The sequence below is a fragment of the Leptonychotes weddellii genome, chromosome 1 (genome assembly GCF_054177405.1).
Source record: "Leptonychotes weddellii isolate Sample4059 chromosome 1, ASM5417740v2, whole genome shotgun sequence".
Taxonomy (NCBI): Eukaryota; Metazoa; Chordata; class Mammalia; order Carnivora; family Phocidae; genus Leptonychotes; species Leptonychotes weddellii.
Window position 1 is genome coordinate 36,316,688 of NC_138369.1, and position 16,999 is coordinate 36,333,686.

The 16,999-nt window shown below is 36.3% G+C and overlaps 1 protein-coding gene across 1 annotated transcript in view; it reads left to right on the top strand.

The window, feature by feature from the left end:
* Positions 1–11,885: 11,885 nt before the first annotated feature.
* Positions 11,886–16,999, top strand: part of CHL1 (cell adhesion molecule L1 like) — a 92,180-nt gene continuing 87,066 nt past the window's right edge. The window contains exon 1 of the mRNA XM_081805844.1: positions 11,886–11,964. Coding sequence (XP_081661970.1) covers positions 11,886–11,964 — 79 coding nt within the window. The remainder of the gene's footprint in view (positions 11,965–16,999) is intronic.

Sequence of the window (16,999 nt, forward strand, 5' to 3'; positions counted from 1 at the left end):
GCATATAACACCCAGTGCTCCATTCAGTACGTGCCCTCTTTAATACCCATCACCAGGCTAACCCATCCCCCCACCCTCCTCCCCTCTAGAACTGCACTTGCATTTTAAAAGCAGATTTACCTACTGGAAGTAACAGGCTATTTACAAGCATGATTGAAATATTAATTAGAACAAGGGTTTCATTATCAGGTCTTCACCTTTTATGCTAGATTCTGGAACAAGTCAAAACTGCAGCTGCAAGTCACACATCTTGATGAAAGGCAGAGTTCTATAAAAGGAAAGATGAATTACAAAATAAGGTAGTTCTCATTGGATGAAGACATCATTACAGCTGCATGACTTGGGCATTTCAGTGAACTTTGAAGAAGTCCCACCATTTTCTCTACAAATATCATTGGCCTTTAAAAAGTAGTGTCACCAGAGAAGCCAAAGTAGATTTTTATACTGCTATTAATTAACTGGAGTACAAAATTCAGTACAGTGAGATGAATACAGGGAGCCAGAGAACGTAATGATTTCAATTATCTCCTTAATATTCCTTTCTAACATAGTTGAAAATCTCAAAGGTCCAACTGTACTCTGGGGTGCAAGCCTGACTCCTCCACAGCTATGTAATCTTGGACAGGTTATTTACACTCTACCTCAGTTTACCTCACCTGTAAAATGTGGATAATAACCCTTGTCTTCTATGGTTGTTTTGAGGATTAAATGCAATATTAAATGTAACATACATATAACAGAGCCATTGCTTGATATATAATGGCTTTATTATTAGCAATGTTTATTTCCTCCAGTAGTAGCTTAAAAACCATTACAACAACAAAAACCCCAGGATTTTCCCTTGCTTCTTGTGGTCACTGCTAATTATGAACAAATTGTGACTCTGCATTGATGTTTGAGGTAGGAAAGGAAAACAGTTATAGTGAGAGGGGAGCCCTGTTTCCAGTCTTGTGATGCTTTCATTCAGTTTTCCCCAGTATGATTGTCTCTGGTAGGTTTTTCCCCCCACGTTCATAACTGAACGTAATTAGAATAAACAACAACATTCATAGTGAAGATAATTTATAGAGTTCATCACCCCCTTTTTCATAATTCTGGTTCCAACTTAGATATTTCCATCTAAGGAAGGCCTTCCTGAGTCCCCTTTCTGAGATAGTCACACACGCCCGATGTTGGATTGTAGCACCCAGTTGGTCTTCCGCTTGGCACCTACCACAACCATCTTTTTAAATTTGTCTTTCCTTTTTCCCATCATTGAAGTGTAAATTTTAATAGGTCAGTGACAAAGTCTATCTTGTTCATCACTTTGGCTCTGGACACATATAGACACTCAGTGTATAGTAGATGTTGATGATCTTTCCCGTCAGACCATAATTCTCCCCTGGCAGATTTACTTACGTCTTGGATTGTCTTCTCACGTTCTCTTGTATATACTTGTGCAAGCTACTAAAGGCATATGTTGTGGTAGTAATTTGTTGCAATGGGAATGTTCTTCGGGAAAGATGAAAAAGCCATCCTTTGTGATCTTAAAATCAATCCTAAAATTTCATCTACAGAGACTGTAAGTGCCAGTCTTTTATTTGATATAATTAACCCTTTAGATTACGTTTATAACACATGGAACTAACTGGATTTAATAAGAATCTTTATTGGTATCCTTTAGCTAGCTTTTTTTTTTTTTAACTTAGATTCTGACTGAATTATTTCCTCCTCAGTATACAGAACAAAACTAACTAAATTAAGGTGCCCAAGTCAATACATTTAATACAATTTAGTGTATTTTCCACCAGAAAGTTGGTTACTACTTCATTTTCCATTGGAGGGTGATGGTTTATCTAGTGTCTCCTTTCCCTGAGTCCAATCTTCATGTTAGATTCTTGGAAATTTGTAGACATGTAGAATTTACATACACAATTTATATACATACACACATACCCAGTTTACGTACACACATATGCAGCTTACAATACAGCCATAAGGTAATTAGCAATTGGTTACAGTTTGCTGCTAATGAGGTCAAGGGTACAGATTTACTGTTCCTTCAAGTCTATTTTTTGGCCCAGTTCCATTTCTACAGATTTTACCCTGACCCCTGGGCTGCTGTTTCACAAATGCTGTTTGTCACTGGAGGGGGCCATGTAGGTTCCCTGCCAGCCCCGCACCTCCACTGCTCAAGGCTCTCAGCATTTTCCTGACAAAGGGCATGTGTGTGGTTTGTTTTATCTTCCTGTTCTCTTCATGTCAGCCTTTGTCCGCAGGGATGGACATTAAAAGTTTTTAAATCAACAAGACCAGGAACCTCATCTTTATAGAGAGAAAACAACATAGCTTGAGACAAGCTTGACTGTGAAACTGAGGAGTATTTAATAATTATGTTTCCTATATTCCATCCTTTTGAAAACCTTGAATCAATCTCTCTTCCATCAGAGAACAGATCAAATGACACAGTGAAGTGTGATCTTGGGAAAATGGTGAATTAGAAGACTTGGATTCAAGAAAAAACAAACAAACAAACAAACAAAAAACACAGACAAATCATTCATAGATAAACAGACAGACATCATTTATTTTTGCTTTAATTTCTTGGTCTTCCTTAAGAAAACACTGTTCTTCATTTAAAAGGGAGTTGTGGAAGAAATGTATATATAATACCTTGGGGATTAAAAATGCACTTGCTGCAAAGTTTATTTCTTTTTTTCCCTAAAGACGTGAAAACTCAGTATCCTATTTAATTCTGTAAATGTATGTATTAATAATGTTATTTAATCTTTGAATTTTTTTGCTTAATCATCTTTTATGGATTAAGATAAATGGTTTTATTCTGAAACTCAGAAATATGAGAGATGTTATCACATCTAACTAAAAACAAAAACATTTACAGCTGATTCTCATTATTCATGGTAGTTGTATTCTATAAAGTTGTCACAAATACTAAGTGAATGCTGAACCTTGGCTCCTAGGGGAATACAGGGTTAGGTTTCTGTTAGCTTCCGGTCACAACATTTAGTCGACTGATCAATCCATAACCTTGTTTTAAGTATGTTTTTGTTTAAATGACACCTTATTTAATGTATATTGTTTTATTCATGAATATTGGACTCAGGGCCAACAGCACTCTAACTCCTTCCTGAATGAAACTTAACTACAGCTGTTTTCCCCACAAGACATATCAGAGACTTCTTGCACTTAAGAATACCAGGCAATGTTTCACCAGTTCGCTTTTAAACAGCAAGCTATTTTAAATAGCAAAATCACCAATGAAAAGCATAAAAATGAGAAAAATGAAATAGACTGCTGAAAGGACACTCACATGCAGTATGAGAATTCAAAGAAGAAGGTAGACGATTGCCATGTTTAACATCAGCTGAAACAGGTGTGTTAGGCAACTCAAATTTTCCCGTGCTTTCTACATTCTAAGTACCAAATCAGCCCCCAAGGACTGATTTGGGGGGAGGGGAACAAGTTAACTTCAGCAGCTAGGTAAATTTATACATATGGCGTCTGCAAATAATGAGGACCATCTGTATAAGCGTTTTAGGTTAGAAAAGAGAAGACTAGTTGCTCTTAGTCACTTAATGAATCAATTAAACACCTTGGTTTAGTATATCCTTTCTTCTCTTGATTTCTTACTGGTTTATTTCAGTGTCAAATTCTAATTAGTTATTCCTGACTAATACAATTTGGGAAGGAGCGAGGTCTTCCTCACTCTCTACTTCCAACCCCTGGCCTATACCTGGAATATAGTAGGCATTCAATTAAATCTTTTCAGGGATTGTATGCACCCCTTCCCTCATTTGTAAGAGGAATTTTGCGGAATCATTGTGAACATCAAATGCCATTAAGATGAGTATGGCTGTAAGCACACACAAAAATGTTAGCTATGATGATAGTTGTAATTATTTTTGATAATACAGTAATTCTCATTTGTATTAATTTATAAATGATATTGTATGGTTTCATGCATTAATACAGGACCTTTTGTAAAAGGGGGATTCCTTGTTTAATACATGTTTGAAATATAATAATGAACAGGACAAAAGATTTGCTAACAAATGAAACAGTTAATTTTGCAGTTAACAAAGAATGACTTTTAAATATTTTCATCCCCTGGAAATATAAAATGTAAACTTCTAACAGTATCAGACACATCAGCCTACTTCTGTTTCCTAATTTTTATAGATATATTTAGCTGCGTCTTTTCATTTTTGTGGTCAGTTGCAAAAGAAATTGAAGAAGTAAACTGTAGTTTTCCTCATGTTGATTTTGGTTTTGTTTTTTTATTCTTTGTTCTTCAGAGGGAATTAAACATCCAGCAGTGGGAAGAAGCCCTACTACCCTGGCCATACACGTGGTTTTCTTGTAATAGCGGTTTTAGGACCATCAGTATAAACTTATAATATAAATATTTTGGTTCATATAAGCAGTCATGTAAGAAAAAAATTCTGAAAATTGATAAATGCAATGACTAATATATAATTACTCTTCAAATAGGAGATTTTTAAAGGACACTTTTTTCTTCTTTCTGAAATATTGGCTGATCCATATTTGCACTGGCTGCCTTGGAAGTGTTTGGTCTGTGCTTTTTCAAAATGATTGTCAGCAAGCATAATGAGCCTTGGATCCATCCGGGAGCTTTGCTAACGTATGTCTGCAGAAGGATTTTTAACATCCTGCTGACTGTGCTGGTCCTGTCGAGCCTCACAGCAGGAAAATTGTCTTTTGCAGCTCAGCTTATGAATATAACCTTTGCATGTTTGGAAATACTCCTTCTGAGGCAGGATTTATACTTATGCCTCGAATCCAAGTGCTTATTTTGATATCAGTGTTAAACAGGAGAAAGAGGACCTGACAGTGGTTCACATTGCACCTTTCATTATGTTAAAACTATCTGTTATCAATATCTCATTCTCTGTTGCATTTACTACTTTGTATAAGCTCTGGAAATAATGGTGTTCCTTACAAATTCACATTCCAGAAATGCTGACTCTGTCTTTTAAGTACTGTAAACATATCTAAGTGGCAGACATACCATTTTCATTAAAAATGCTTTAAGTCAGGACCATAAAGGTTGTGTTGTTACCCCAAACAGGGCCACTCTTGCTTGAATGGGGGTCTAATCTTTTAGGCACTGAGGGGGCTATCTATGGTAAGTGCACGTATTTAATCACAAAGTTTTGCTTGCCTCTACCATAGACTTATTTAATTTGCTATTTTACTTATGGAAATCAAGAGTCAGTTTGTATAGGCATTTAGTATATGCTTTTAAAATAATTATTTTCTAAATATAAAAGTATTATATTAGAAACACTGTCTACAGCACCACAGTGGAAATTAGTTTTCCACTAGTAATTAGTAAGTTTGATTCCCCAGGCCCCAAGAGGTAAATCTTGTTAGGGGGAAAAATTGATGTTCTTACCTAAATGAAGTACCAATGCTTTTTAATGGTTATTATCAACCTGATTTATGGCCTTATGGTAAGACCAAATGTTTATTGATTGAGTTTGGATATAAATACATAGATACAGCACAGTGCTTTAGGTTAGTTTAGAAAATAAATATTATATTTACTTTAAGTAATGAACTATTATGCAGTTATTAAGGTTTAGAAATGCTGAGGTAGAAACTATAAAAGAAAACTTGCTTAGCTGGGAAAGAAATAGATTAGTTTCTCAACCAGCTGGATACTTCCCTGTTTTTTCTGAAAAAATAAGCAAATGTAAAACCAAAACCAAAAACCAAAAAACAAAACAAAAAAAAAGCACCAACCAATAAATATGGAATATTTGTTCAGAAATTAAAGGTCAAGCAGAATATGTTCTAATGTTTGTTGAGATGCTGGTGAATGTCCCACATCTTTCATCCCTGTGCTCCTGTAAAGATTCCAAATGATGATTCTGGGACACTGACTTGCAGATGTCATTGAATACATTTGTGTGTGTTATATTGTGCTTCCTCATGCTATTATGTGGAAGGGCTATGAAAGATTTTTAACAATAAAGGTTAGAATCAAGCAGGTTATTTTTGAGTCTTTTTTTTTTTTTTTAAGATTTTATTTATTTATTTGACAGAGAGAGACACAGCGAGAGAGGGAACACAATCAGGGGGAGTGAGAGAGGGAGAAGCAGGATTCCCGTGGAGCAGGAAGCCTGATGCGGGGCTCGATCCCAGGACCCTGGGGTCATGACCTGAGCCGAAGGCAGATGCTTAACGACTGAGCCACCCAGGTGCCCCTATTTTTAAATCTTAACTAGAAAATTAAATTAATCAGAACTCATATTACTCATGTAATATTTAATTGCATGTGCTTAGAAAAACAAACTAGGGTTACATTTTGAGTGGTATTTGAAAAACAGTGACCACATACAAAAGACAATTTGTTGTTGAAAATGGCACATTTTCATTCTTTTTTATAGCTGGATAATATTCCGGCATGTGTGCACGTGTGTGTGTGTGTATGTGTGTGAGTATCACAATTTCTTTATCCATTTGTTCATTGATACATACTTGGGTTGTTTCTGTGTCTTGGCTATTGTAAATATTACTGCAGTGAACATGGGGGTGCATATATTCTTCTTTTTCTGAAAATGAAATTATTATATTAGCAAAAGTAGACCACAGTGAAAACTAATATAGTTAACATAATTAATAAGTTGGATTCCCCACATCCCAGGATGGAATGTATTTTTACCTTCAGAAGTGAAGTTAACCAGAATTCAGCTTTCAGACTACTCACTGTGAAAATGCAGGATAATATATGCCTAATTGGCATAAAATTACAGGTCATTAATTTATTCCTTTTTATTGATTTAATAAACATTTATGGAATGCTTGCTGTGTGCCAGACACTGTCATGCCATTCTAAGATATCTTAGATTACTTATTATTGTAATTATACTTACTAAAATGATAATTTATAGATGGAACTTTGGCTTTTTTTCTCCTTCCTTCTCTCTCCCTCCCTTTTTGTTTCCTTCCTCTTTCTTTTCTCTTTCTTTCTTTCTTTCTTTTTCTTTCTTTCCTTTTCTTTTATGTTTACCATAAATATGATGCCATCAATTCATTTCTGTTTATAAGACACAATTTGCCTTCCAATCCCCATTCTACATCTAACGGAGTGTAGAGACAAAGCTGGAATTCACATATTTGGGGAGGAGCTATTAGAATAATAGGGAGCTAAAGGTCCATGCAGAATTACTTTCCCTACATAAACAATTACCATACCAAAAAGGTTAGGGTAGAAGTCAAAGAGCAAACAGCATTTAATTTGTGAGAGTTTCTAGTGCTCCAAAAGCACAGAAGGAGCAGCTGCTTAAACATTACTTGCCCTTTGACTAATGGGCAAAGGCACTGAATGGGACTTACATGGGTAAGACTTAAACAAAAGTAATACCACCACCACTACCACCAAAAAACATTAAAAAGTAGCTTGAAGTTATAATAAGAAAGAGATCGTGGATGCAGAATTATCCATTGTTTTGTTCTTTGAAACTGTGGATGTGGAAAAATAATTTTCCCTCTACTCTTACAGGTTCTTGACTGTAGTAAAAGAGATTAACGGGAGAAAAAACAAACATAAGTTTAATAACATGTGTACCTTCTGTATATATGGGAGATACTCAGGAAAACTAAGTAACTCTCCAAATGGTCCAAGCCATCACCTTAAAGACCATCTTTCCGCTAAAGCAAGAGAAGACGTTGGGGGAAAGGGGAGGCCTAATATGGAAGGTTACCAGGAAAAGCACAGTAAGCAAAGGTCAGGTTTTTATATAGATTTAAATTGTTGCCTTCTTATTGATAAGAGCTTCTAGATTTAAAGTCATTTCCCCCTCTATTCCTGGGACAGCCTGGAAGACACCCTTACAAATGGAGATTTCCCTTATAAAAGTAAATGTCTTTTACAAAAGGATAACTCCAAGTTTCTCATGTGCCTGCTATTTCTTAAAGATAATAAGCCTAAAATAATTCTTTTGCTACTGAGGCATATTTTAGCTGGCAAATTCTACTTCTCTTCAAAAGTAACTCTTTTTTTTTTTTTTCCTTCTGTTCTGAATCATCCACTTCTACCAGGGTCCCTAAATAAAAATGTAAAGGGAAATGTTAGGCCTATTCTAAAACAATGAAAAATAAATTATCTGCCTTTGGGTATGCAATTTGAATTGGAAGTATTATAATGTCAATGAAGCACAATTTGCTAAGCAAATGAAAAAGGTTGATAAAGCAAAGCAATGACTTTGGCTTTTCTTTTGTACTTCCTTTACTGTTAACTATTTACTACTTACCAAATGTCAGGCCACTTATCTAGTGAAAAAGTATGCTCTGTTCCACTGATCCTAGGCTTATGGTTTAAGAAATGATTGTAAGTGGGTTTATAAAATCATCACTAACTCTTAATTCTCTCTTATTTGATATGAGTTTGGAAGATAGAGCCATAGCATGTCTCCTTCCTGGGGGAGGGTGGGAATCAGAATCATAGCACAACTCTCCCCAAGGAAATACGCTTCTAATTTCATTTCAACGTTTCAACATTTCATCTTTTTTTTTTTTTTTAAATCTTTGCTATGGTAAGGAGTTTCACCTCTGGGGGTGAATGCTGCGTTTTATGTAGCATACTATTTAGAATAGTTTTTTGTTGTCTCAGCTGAAACTTCTGTTTCAACATCCCATTATGTGCTTAATTACTTAATTGATAAATACTTACTTGTTTTTTCTCCAAATTGGAAATTATTCCTGGCCTATCACTGGGTTAAGATCTGTTCTCAAATATATAGATTTTTGTATCTTTTATATACTGCAAGTGACAAAAACTTAACTCAAGCTGCTTAATACTAAATACAGAATTCATTACATCATATATGAAAACTATGTGAAAATATGGGTGAACCTGGCCTTAGAGATACCTGGTACTAGGACTCAAATCTCATACCCATCTCTGCTTCTCTTTGTGTGACTGGGGCCTAAGGGTGTAAGAGCACCTGGCTTCAGAGGTCCCAATCAGACAAGCTCCGCCATGCACCACTGACAAAATCCAAAAGCAGGGAGATAAGTGATGGTGAAGCAAGAAACGGATTACTTCCAACGGAAGATAGTTGGACTAGTGTCTCAAAGGCTGTCTCCAAATGAGAAGAGGTGGGAAGCAAACATATAATAGTTGTCTGTCCTACCAAGAACAGAATACTGTAAGGGGGAAAATACAGACTCAAATTAGAGCAGAGCAGTTAAGCCAAGGTACATGAGGTTTTTTGTTTGTTTGTTTAGGTTTCTTGAAGTATATATGCATTTAATTACAACAGTAGAGTTGAGAGTGAATTCAGGGGAATAGGGTGAAATGATAGGAAGTGTAGAGAGGAGAGACTGTGCATTAGAGAAGAATTAAAAGAAATGTAGGAGATCTGGAAATTAATATGTGAGTAGGGCATAGATTGGAAAGGTCTCAAGTGAAAGGACTAAAACAGAGTCGTAGTTAGAGGATAGGGAAATAAATATGGGGTAGAGAATCAGAGATAATGAGAGAAAAGGATCAAAGAGTGACATGGGTACAAGAATAGAGGAAGAGAAGGGACAAGAAAAGTGTAATTTGTGGCAAGAAAATTAAGGTGATATTGTTATCGTTATGAATAATAATGTTATCTTTGCATTTGCTCTTTTTTTTTTTGCCAAGTAGAACATTCTGGCTTTATAAGAAGGCATATTGTAATTTGAGAATTGTGAGTAAAATTAATTTTATATTTAAAAGTGCCTTTCAATGTGGTATGACAAATATAATAACAACTCTCAACAAATAGTGCTATTTTCAGTCAATGGAAGGTAGAACATCATATATTTTAAAACCATACAATACCTCAAACATTGTGGAGAAACAAAGCTGTCTCCAATAATGCATGAATGATCTGTATTATGGAAGTACTTGTTCTGATAGAACACTTCAAATACCATTTGGCTGTCAGTTCTCCCTGGTTTGCTTTGTATCCCATGGAGATGATCTGACCTTAAGCTTTTGTTAGCTTCAAAGAGAGCTCCATTCTTGCCTCATCTCTGCGGGACTGAAGAAACAGACCCTTGGTTAACAACAGGAACCAAATTGATTTTAATATTGTGAATTCTTTACTCTGATGCAGGAAATTTTATCTGGGCCATCTCTGTGGTCTAGTGATTATAGGGTTGGATTAGAGTTCAAAATTCAAATCAATTCTGTAGATCTGGTATAGCTGTAAGGGCCAGAGGTAGAGTGTATTAGGTGGCCCTCTTGACAGTCATCTGTGACTATGTTAATAAACCTCCTACGTGGATTTGTTACTTCCATCTCAGTGTATACAATCAGTCTTCTTCACCATTTTTCAGTGGTTATAATTCTGGAAAGGGAGATTATATCAATAACATAATTATCAATCTATAATTCTGGAAGGGTACAATGTATGAATGTTCATCAGATATATCCAATGAGATCTCACTCAGAATTTCAGCCCATTATGTTAAATAGATATAAAAATGTGTTCTTTTGGGAGATACCTATTAGAGGCTAAGATAATACAATGGGTCAGATTATTACAGACTCCTTTGAAGTATGGATCTGACCAAATACCTAGCTTTACTAAAATTTTAATCATGAGGCACAGGATGCCCTGTATAAAACTGGTCTCAATGCATGGTCTAATGCAAGAAAAGACTTGGGAACTTCATTCACTGGAGGTTAAGAACTTCTTCCTGTTTTTCCTGTGCCTTATGATTACCTAAGGGAGAAGTCCTTGAATTCCAGTGAATGAAGCTTCCAGGTTCTTTCTTGCCCCATCAGAGCATGTGCTGGGCCCACTTTTACAGAGATCTGTAAGTGATATGTGACATTTTCATTATTTGCACAAATGGAGTATAGGTTGTAAAAATCTCAATTTTACATTCAGATAATTGCATAGCTTTTTCCAAAACACCATGCCCCATAAGCCATAGATTCCAGGTTTGTTTGCCATAGGCAAAGTTAGACAGTCAACAATTTATAGATAAGGGCTCTCCCATCAGTCAGTGCCATTACCTTACATTCTAGGAGGGGTGGTGCCTTGGTAAAGGGATAGAATGAATGGCAGACCTGCCGCGTAACCATATTTTTTCTGCTTGCTTTCTTGGTGATGAGGATACAGAGATGAGTAAAACATCCCTTGCCCTCAAATATTATTATAGTCTAAGGAGAGGAACACAAAACCAATACCACAGATAATGAATCTGAAACCCTGAACATGGTACATGGCATATAATAAGTCTCTCAATAGATGGTAATATTTTAAAAGATAGTATTATCAAGGCAATAGTGAAGCTATAACATGGTTTAATATTATGAGAAAGGTAAAGTCTTAGTGGATAGTGTAATTGGCGTAAGTTTCAAGTTTACCCATTCTGCTGACATTTACCAAACAATTTTTCATGTGCCAGATGCTATATGAGGAAAAATAGAGAACATTCCTGGGTCCTGTGAGTTTTCAGTCTTGGAGGAGACACAGCCAGGTAAACAAATAATACACAATGGCATTATGTTAAGTGAAATAAGTCAGACAGAGAAAGACAAATACTGTTCCAACTTATGTGTGTATATTCTCACTGGTATGTGGAACCGAAAAAAGCCTGAACTCAGAGATACAATAGATTGGTGGTTACCAGGGGTGGGGGATGGAGGAAATGGGGAGATGTTGGTCAAGTGTTCCAAACTTGGAAAAAACAAATAATATAACCATAACCCAGTGACACTGGAAAGCTTTTTAAGAAAGTAAAGCTAGGTTGAGACCTGAAAGATAAAAAGTTGTCTAAGCAAAAAGTGAAGGAAGTGAAGAGTGCTCTAAATTGAGGGAAATCATGTGGCAAGAGATAGTAAAGAGTTTGAGAGCAGTTATGAGCAAGCGGGAATGAGTGAGAGATGTGTGCAGGGCCAAGACCATTTTGACTTTGTGGAACATGATAAGGCTTTTGATCTGTATCCTAAAAGTAATGAGATGCTGTCAAGGAGGAAAAATCGCCCTTTCCCTTTAAGGCCCTTCTAGCTGGACTAAGAATCAAATTGACATGAGACAGATTAATAGGGCAAAGTCCAATTTAATTTTGTGTGTACCGGGAATCCACACAAATGTGGAAATTCCAAACAAAGTCGGGCAAAATGAGGTATATACATTATTCCAAACTAGGAAGGGGTAGGGGTCTGGGACCTCAAAAGGAACGAATGCAATCCTCAGGAAGATGAAAAAGAGTAAATGTTTGGGAAAGAAATGTTTGTGGGCCACTCAGAAACAATGGGACATAGGGGACTTTGATCAAACAGGCCTTGCTAGGTTCTTCCCTGTCTACCATACCAACTTCATATCATAACGTAGTTATCTATGGTGATAGCTCTCTTCTTGGAGTAGGTCCTCTATCTAAATTATTTTTAGGTAGTTGAGGGGGGAGGTAGAGCTTTTCCTGAATCTACTGGGTTTTGATTGCTTTTTAACTCAAAATAATCTTCATTCCAAAGTGGCCCATCTTAGATGTGCCCTTGGTCCTTACAATGCCATTGAAGGTTTTCGTTTTTAAAAGATTATTAACTTAGATCTTCTTTACTTTTATTAACCTTAAAAATAAAAGCTTAAAATGAAACAGCAGAAGATGGGGTTATTCAGGAACAGCAGAGAATGGCCCTCCTGGTCAGCCAAGCTATGGCAAAACCGTAGTCTGAGGAACAGAGGAAAGGAAGGCTCTTTTATACAGGAAAGGGGGAGCTGGGAAGGCTGTTATAACCAAAATGTCCATTGGAGTAAACTGGGAGTTTGAGGTATAGTGGTTTTTCATAGGTTAATTTATGACTGTTTCTCATTGGCTGGGCTGTTGTGGGGAGAGGAGGGGAGCCTTCCTTCTTCCTGCTGAGATAATAAAGTACTATCCAAGTGTACAAGATCTGTCTCTTCCTGTTGGGTCTGCAATTGACAAAAAGTGATAGGACATGAGAGTTCCCCCTGCCAAACCTCTTGACTTCATTCTAGTGGGGCTTCCCTTTATTAATTTTCATACCTGGATAATACAGCCCAGATAGGGAGTGCTGAGGAACCAGATCACAAACCAGATCACAAACAGGAGGAAGCAGATCATCATCTTCCCAGAGGATGTGTGTTAGGAATGGGCTGAGCCTCATGAAGCTGTCTGCACAGTTTTTTCTTCATGGACAAATAGGCCTGGCTTGCTTAGTCTGCAGACCACTTTTTTTTTTGGTATCACCTAATGCATAAGATGGCAGATGACCCATCTCTGGAGAAACTAGATTGTTCCAGCCGTATTAAAAAAAAAAAAAATCAGGAGAATGCAAAAAACCACTATTTTTCCTGCTTAAGAGAATTCATAGCCAACCTCTTACTGACAATTCTAATCTGATAAACAAGCAGAAGTGACTTGTTAGAGCCAGCAGTTATTCTTTTGAGTACCATTATCCTCCACTGAAGGACTCAGCACTTAACGGAGGTGATTTTTGGTTGCTCAGAAGAGATTCTTCTGCAATTATATAGCACTTTGCTGAGACTCAGCATTGTCTAGTTAAAAGTGTAAGGAGCAAAATGCAGAATTCTTGCTGTGAAAATAATTTCTTCTAAAGAAATGCTTCATTGCCATATAATAGTTGTCATTGTTGTGCTTTTACTTTATGGAAATTGCCTTCCTGCCTGGAGCTCTTCTTCCAAAAAGAAGTCCCTTTGGGTGACTGGGTGACAGTTTTTTATTTATCAATTATTCTATAATAAATTACACTGTAATTATACCTGATCATGGATACATTTTACTTCCTTTTTGACTCTGTTGGCTATATTGAATTCAAATTGCGTGACAAACCACAATATTTATGAAAACAGACTATTTCTACAGCTGTCATTTATTAATGATATGTTAGTAGCAAAGAATTATAGTTTGAGTCCTCTCATTCAAGGGAAAGACCTCTAGAACAAGGAAGAAGTACCAAGTGGCTAAAAAGTCACTTTTAGTTCACATGAAGTTTGATCCACTTACCTAACACCTTTTTTTGTCACTGTCAGTGGTTAGTGACTTGGGATATATCAATGAATATAGTAGTGTCTTCGGAATTGCAAAATATAATGTGAAAGAAAATTGTTCTAGAGTGAATGTTCTCTGTACTCAGGGACAACTAATTGTTAAGAAAACAGAATTCAGTTGAGTAAAATTTAAAGATCAAACTGGCTTTATATAATCATTCATGAATTGGGCAGCATCCCATCCAGCAAACCGACAGGCACTCTGAAATGCCATACAAAATGGGAGACTTACAGGCAGAAGAGCGCAGAAACAAGGAAAAAGTGGATTTACTTCATCTATGTGGGATAGATTGGGTCTATCAGGCTGATTTCCTCACTACTGCTGAGCAGGAAATTCCAAACTAACTGCTTTAAGATTACACTCCTGGGAGAGGTTGAATTACACTCCTGGGAGAGCTTTGTTAGGTATTAAGTCTTATTTTGTTGATGTGAGGCTTAGAACAAGTGACTCCATTTTGGTCCTTTAAAAAAAACCAAAAAACACAATAAATGAATTAATGGTGAAATGTTAAACTTAAGAGCATTCATAACACTGGCAGTGATCTCTATCCTAATTATAAATTTATAGCCAGGTAAGTTTGAAATCTTTCAGTTTTCCTTCAATTATTATTTTCCTCAACTGAAATTAGAATAACTAATAACTTCTGACTTTCCCAGGAAGAGCCCCATGACCCTTACAAGTTAGTTCAGTGAATAACACTTTATAACTTGCCTTTTTTACTTAACAGAATATCATAGATATATGATAGCATTTATGTAACAAAGGATAAATTATATATGGTATTATGTCTCATATATATTTCTATAGAAAAGTTTCTGTAGAAAAGTTATTCAGGAGTGGGAAGGAAGAGGGGAAATGTGTAATCTTTAATCTAATTATTGTTATTAATTAACAAGCTAATTATTATATTTAATGTTTTATATAGTAATAAGTTTCATTATTTTCTTTTGGACTTTTATAGGGATGTATTTTTATTATAAAATAAATAGAAACTAATTTAAAATCGCATGTGATAAAAACTTAGTACAATTTAAAAAAATAAGTATTGGAATCAAAAGTCATAGGCCTATTTTATATTGTTAACATATGAATTTAGGTAAGCTGTATAATTTTACCCTGGAAAATTGTATCTAACTGGTTATCATACAAATAAAAGAAGGCTGTCAGTTCAGAACGACACATAAAGCTGATCTTGTTCTTATTTCTTATTCGTGGAAAACCAGTACAAGATATGAATGGTGTAGGGATCTAGGTCATTGGTCCAGGATTCTACATTAATTCATCTCATAAAAGTACAAGGGATGGTCAATCAACTTTGTCAGCTCTAATGCCATCATCAGAGTGATGATGAGCTAAAGGAAATTATAAGCTATTTATAGATTTCTCTTTACTACCTAGAAATATCACTTTGTATTTTATGACTTTAAAAGAATAGGATTGTTGGGACACCTGGGTGGCTCAGTCAGTTAAGTGTCTGCTCGGTTAAGTGTCTGCCTTCGGCTCAGGTCATGATCCCAAGGTCCCGGGATCAAGTCCCACTTTGGGTTCCTTGTTCAGCGGGGAGCCTGCTTCTCCCTCTCCCTCTGCCTGCTGCTTCCCCTGCTTGTGCTTTCGCTCTCTCTCTCTCTGACAAATAAATGAATAAAATCTTTTAAAAAATTAAAAGAATAGGATTGCTTTTTAGGATTTGTATAATGGCAAGCTTAAAATTTCTAACATACCTCGGTATTCATGCATCTATTAGACTGTTTGTAACAAAACTGCTTTATGCCTTTTTTATGAATCTGAGTAAAGACATACCACTTGGACAACACCTAGACTGAGATTATGTGTAAATGTTATTTAATATGCCCTATATCTCATTGATTACAGGTGATTTCCTTCATTATGTTCCACCCGTAAGTTGAGATATTTTTATGAACTCCAAATTTCAAGGGGAAAAAAAAGTCTGAAATTTAGTATACGGCCTTTAGCATTTTTAACTGATAAATTGCTTTGGATTTTGCCTCGGAGAATGGAAAAGAAAATGTGGGGATGAAACAGAAGAGCTGAAAAAATAGTAAATGGTTGTAAAATAGTATAAGGACAGAAAATCAAAAATGAGATACCCCAAGCTATGAACTGGTTATCTTCATAATACAGCCTTGTCCTCCCTGAAGGAATATATCAGCGTCTCCAGGTCATGTGTTTAATATTCACTAGAAGTTGTTAATGATGGTGGCCCTCCCAGTCATGATAAGATCCTTAAGTGCCTTTGACGATTAAAGAAAAATAAGACCATATTCAAGTACCATCAAGTACCAGTTGTTGATTCATTCTTTAAAGCCTGCAAAATGACCTTAGGTTTTTGTTTTGTTTTGTTTTGTTTTCTGAGAGAGTGAGAGAGAGCTTGCATGCACGCACACCTGTGGAGTTGGGGAGGGGCAGAGGGAGAGGGAGAGAACGAATTCCCTGAGCTAAGCGTGGAGCCCATCGCCGGGCTCAATCTCAGCACGCTAAGATCATGACCTGAGCCAAAATCAAGAGTCAGACACTTAAGGACTAAGCCCCCCAGGGGCCCCAGTGACCTTAGATTTAAGGTTAATGGTGTTTAACTTTTTCAAATTTATAACAGTATCTTTTTTGAGACAATGCCTCCAATAGGAGGTTTATAGCATGTGGTGATTTCTTGATGTTTCTTGCATCCTGACCTAATCTAATTTGTTCATTTTTCCATCATTAGGTTCTTTTCGTAGATATTGGTACTTTCCAAGACTCAGAGGAAGATGACTATTTTAGGCTACCGGGTGTTACATGACAAGGGCAGTGTTAGGCTGACATTCCCCAGATGAACAAAAATTTGGTAGCTATCAAATCTACATATGTAGGTGCACACACATGCAGACAGTACACACGTAGTTATACCCTCTGTTCTTTTCGCTCAGGGGAGTCCCAGATGTTAAAACTTTGAGGA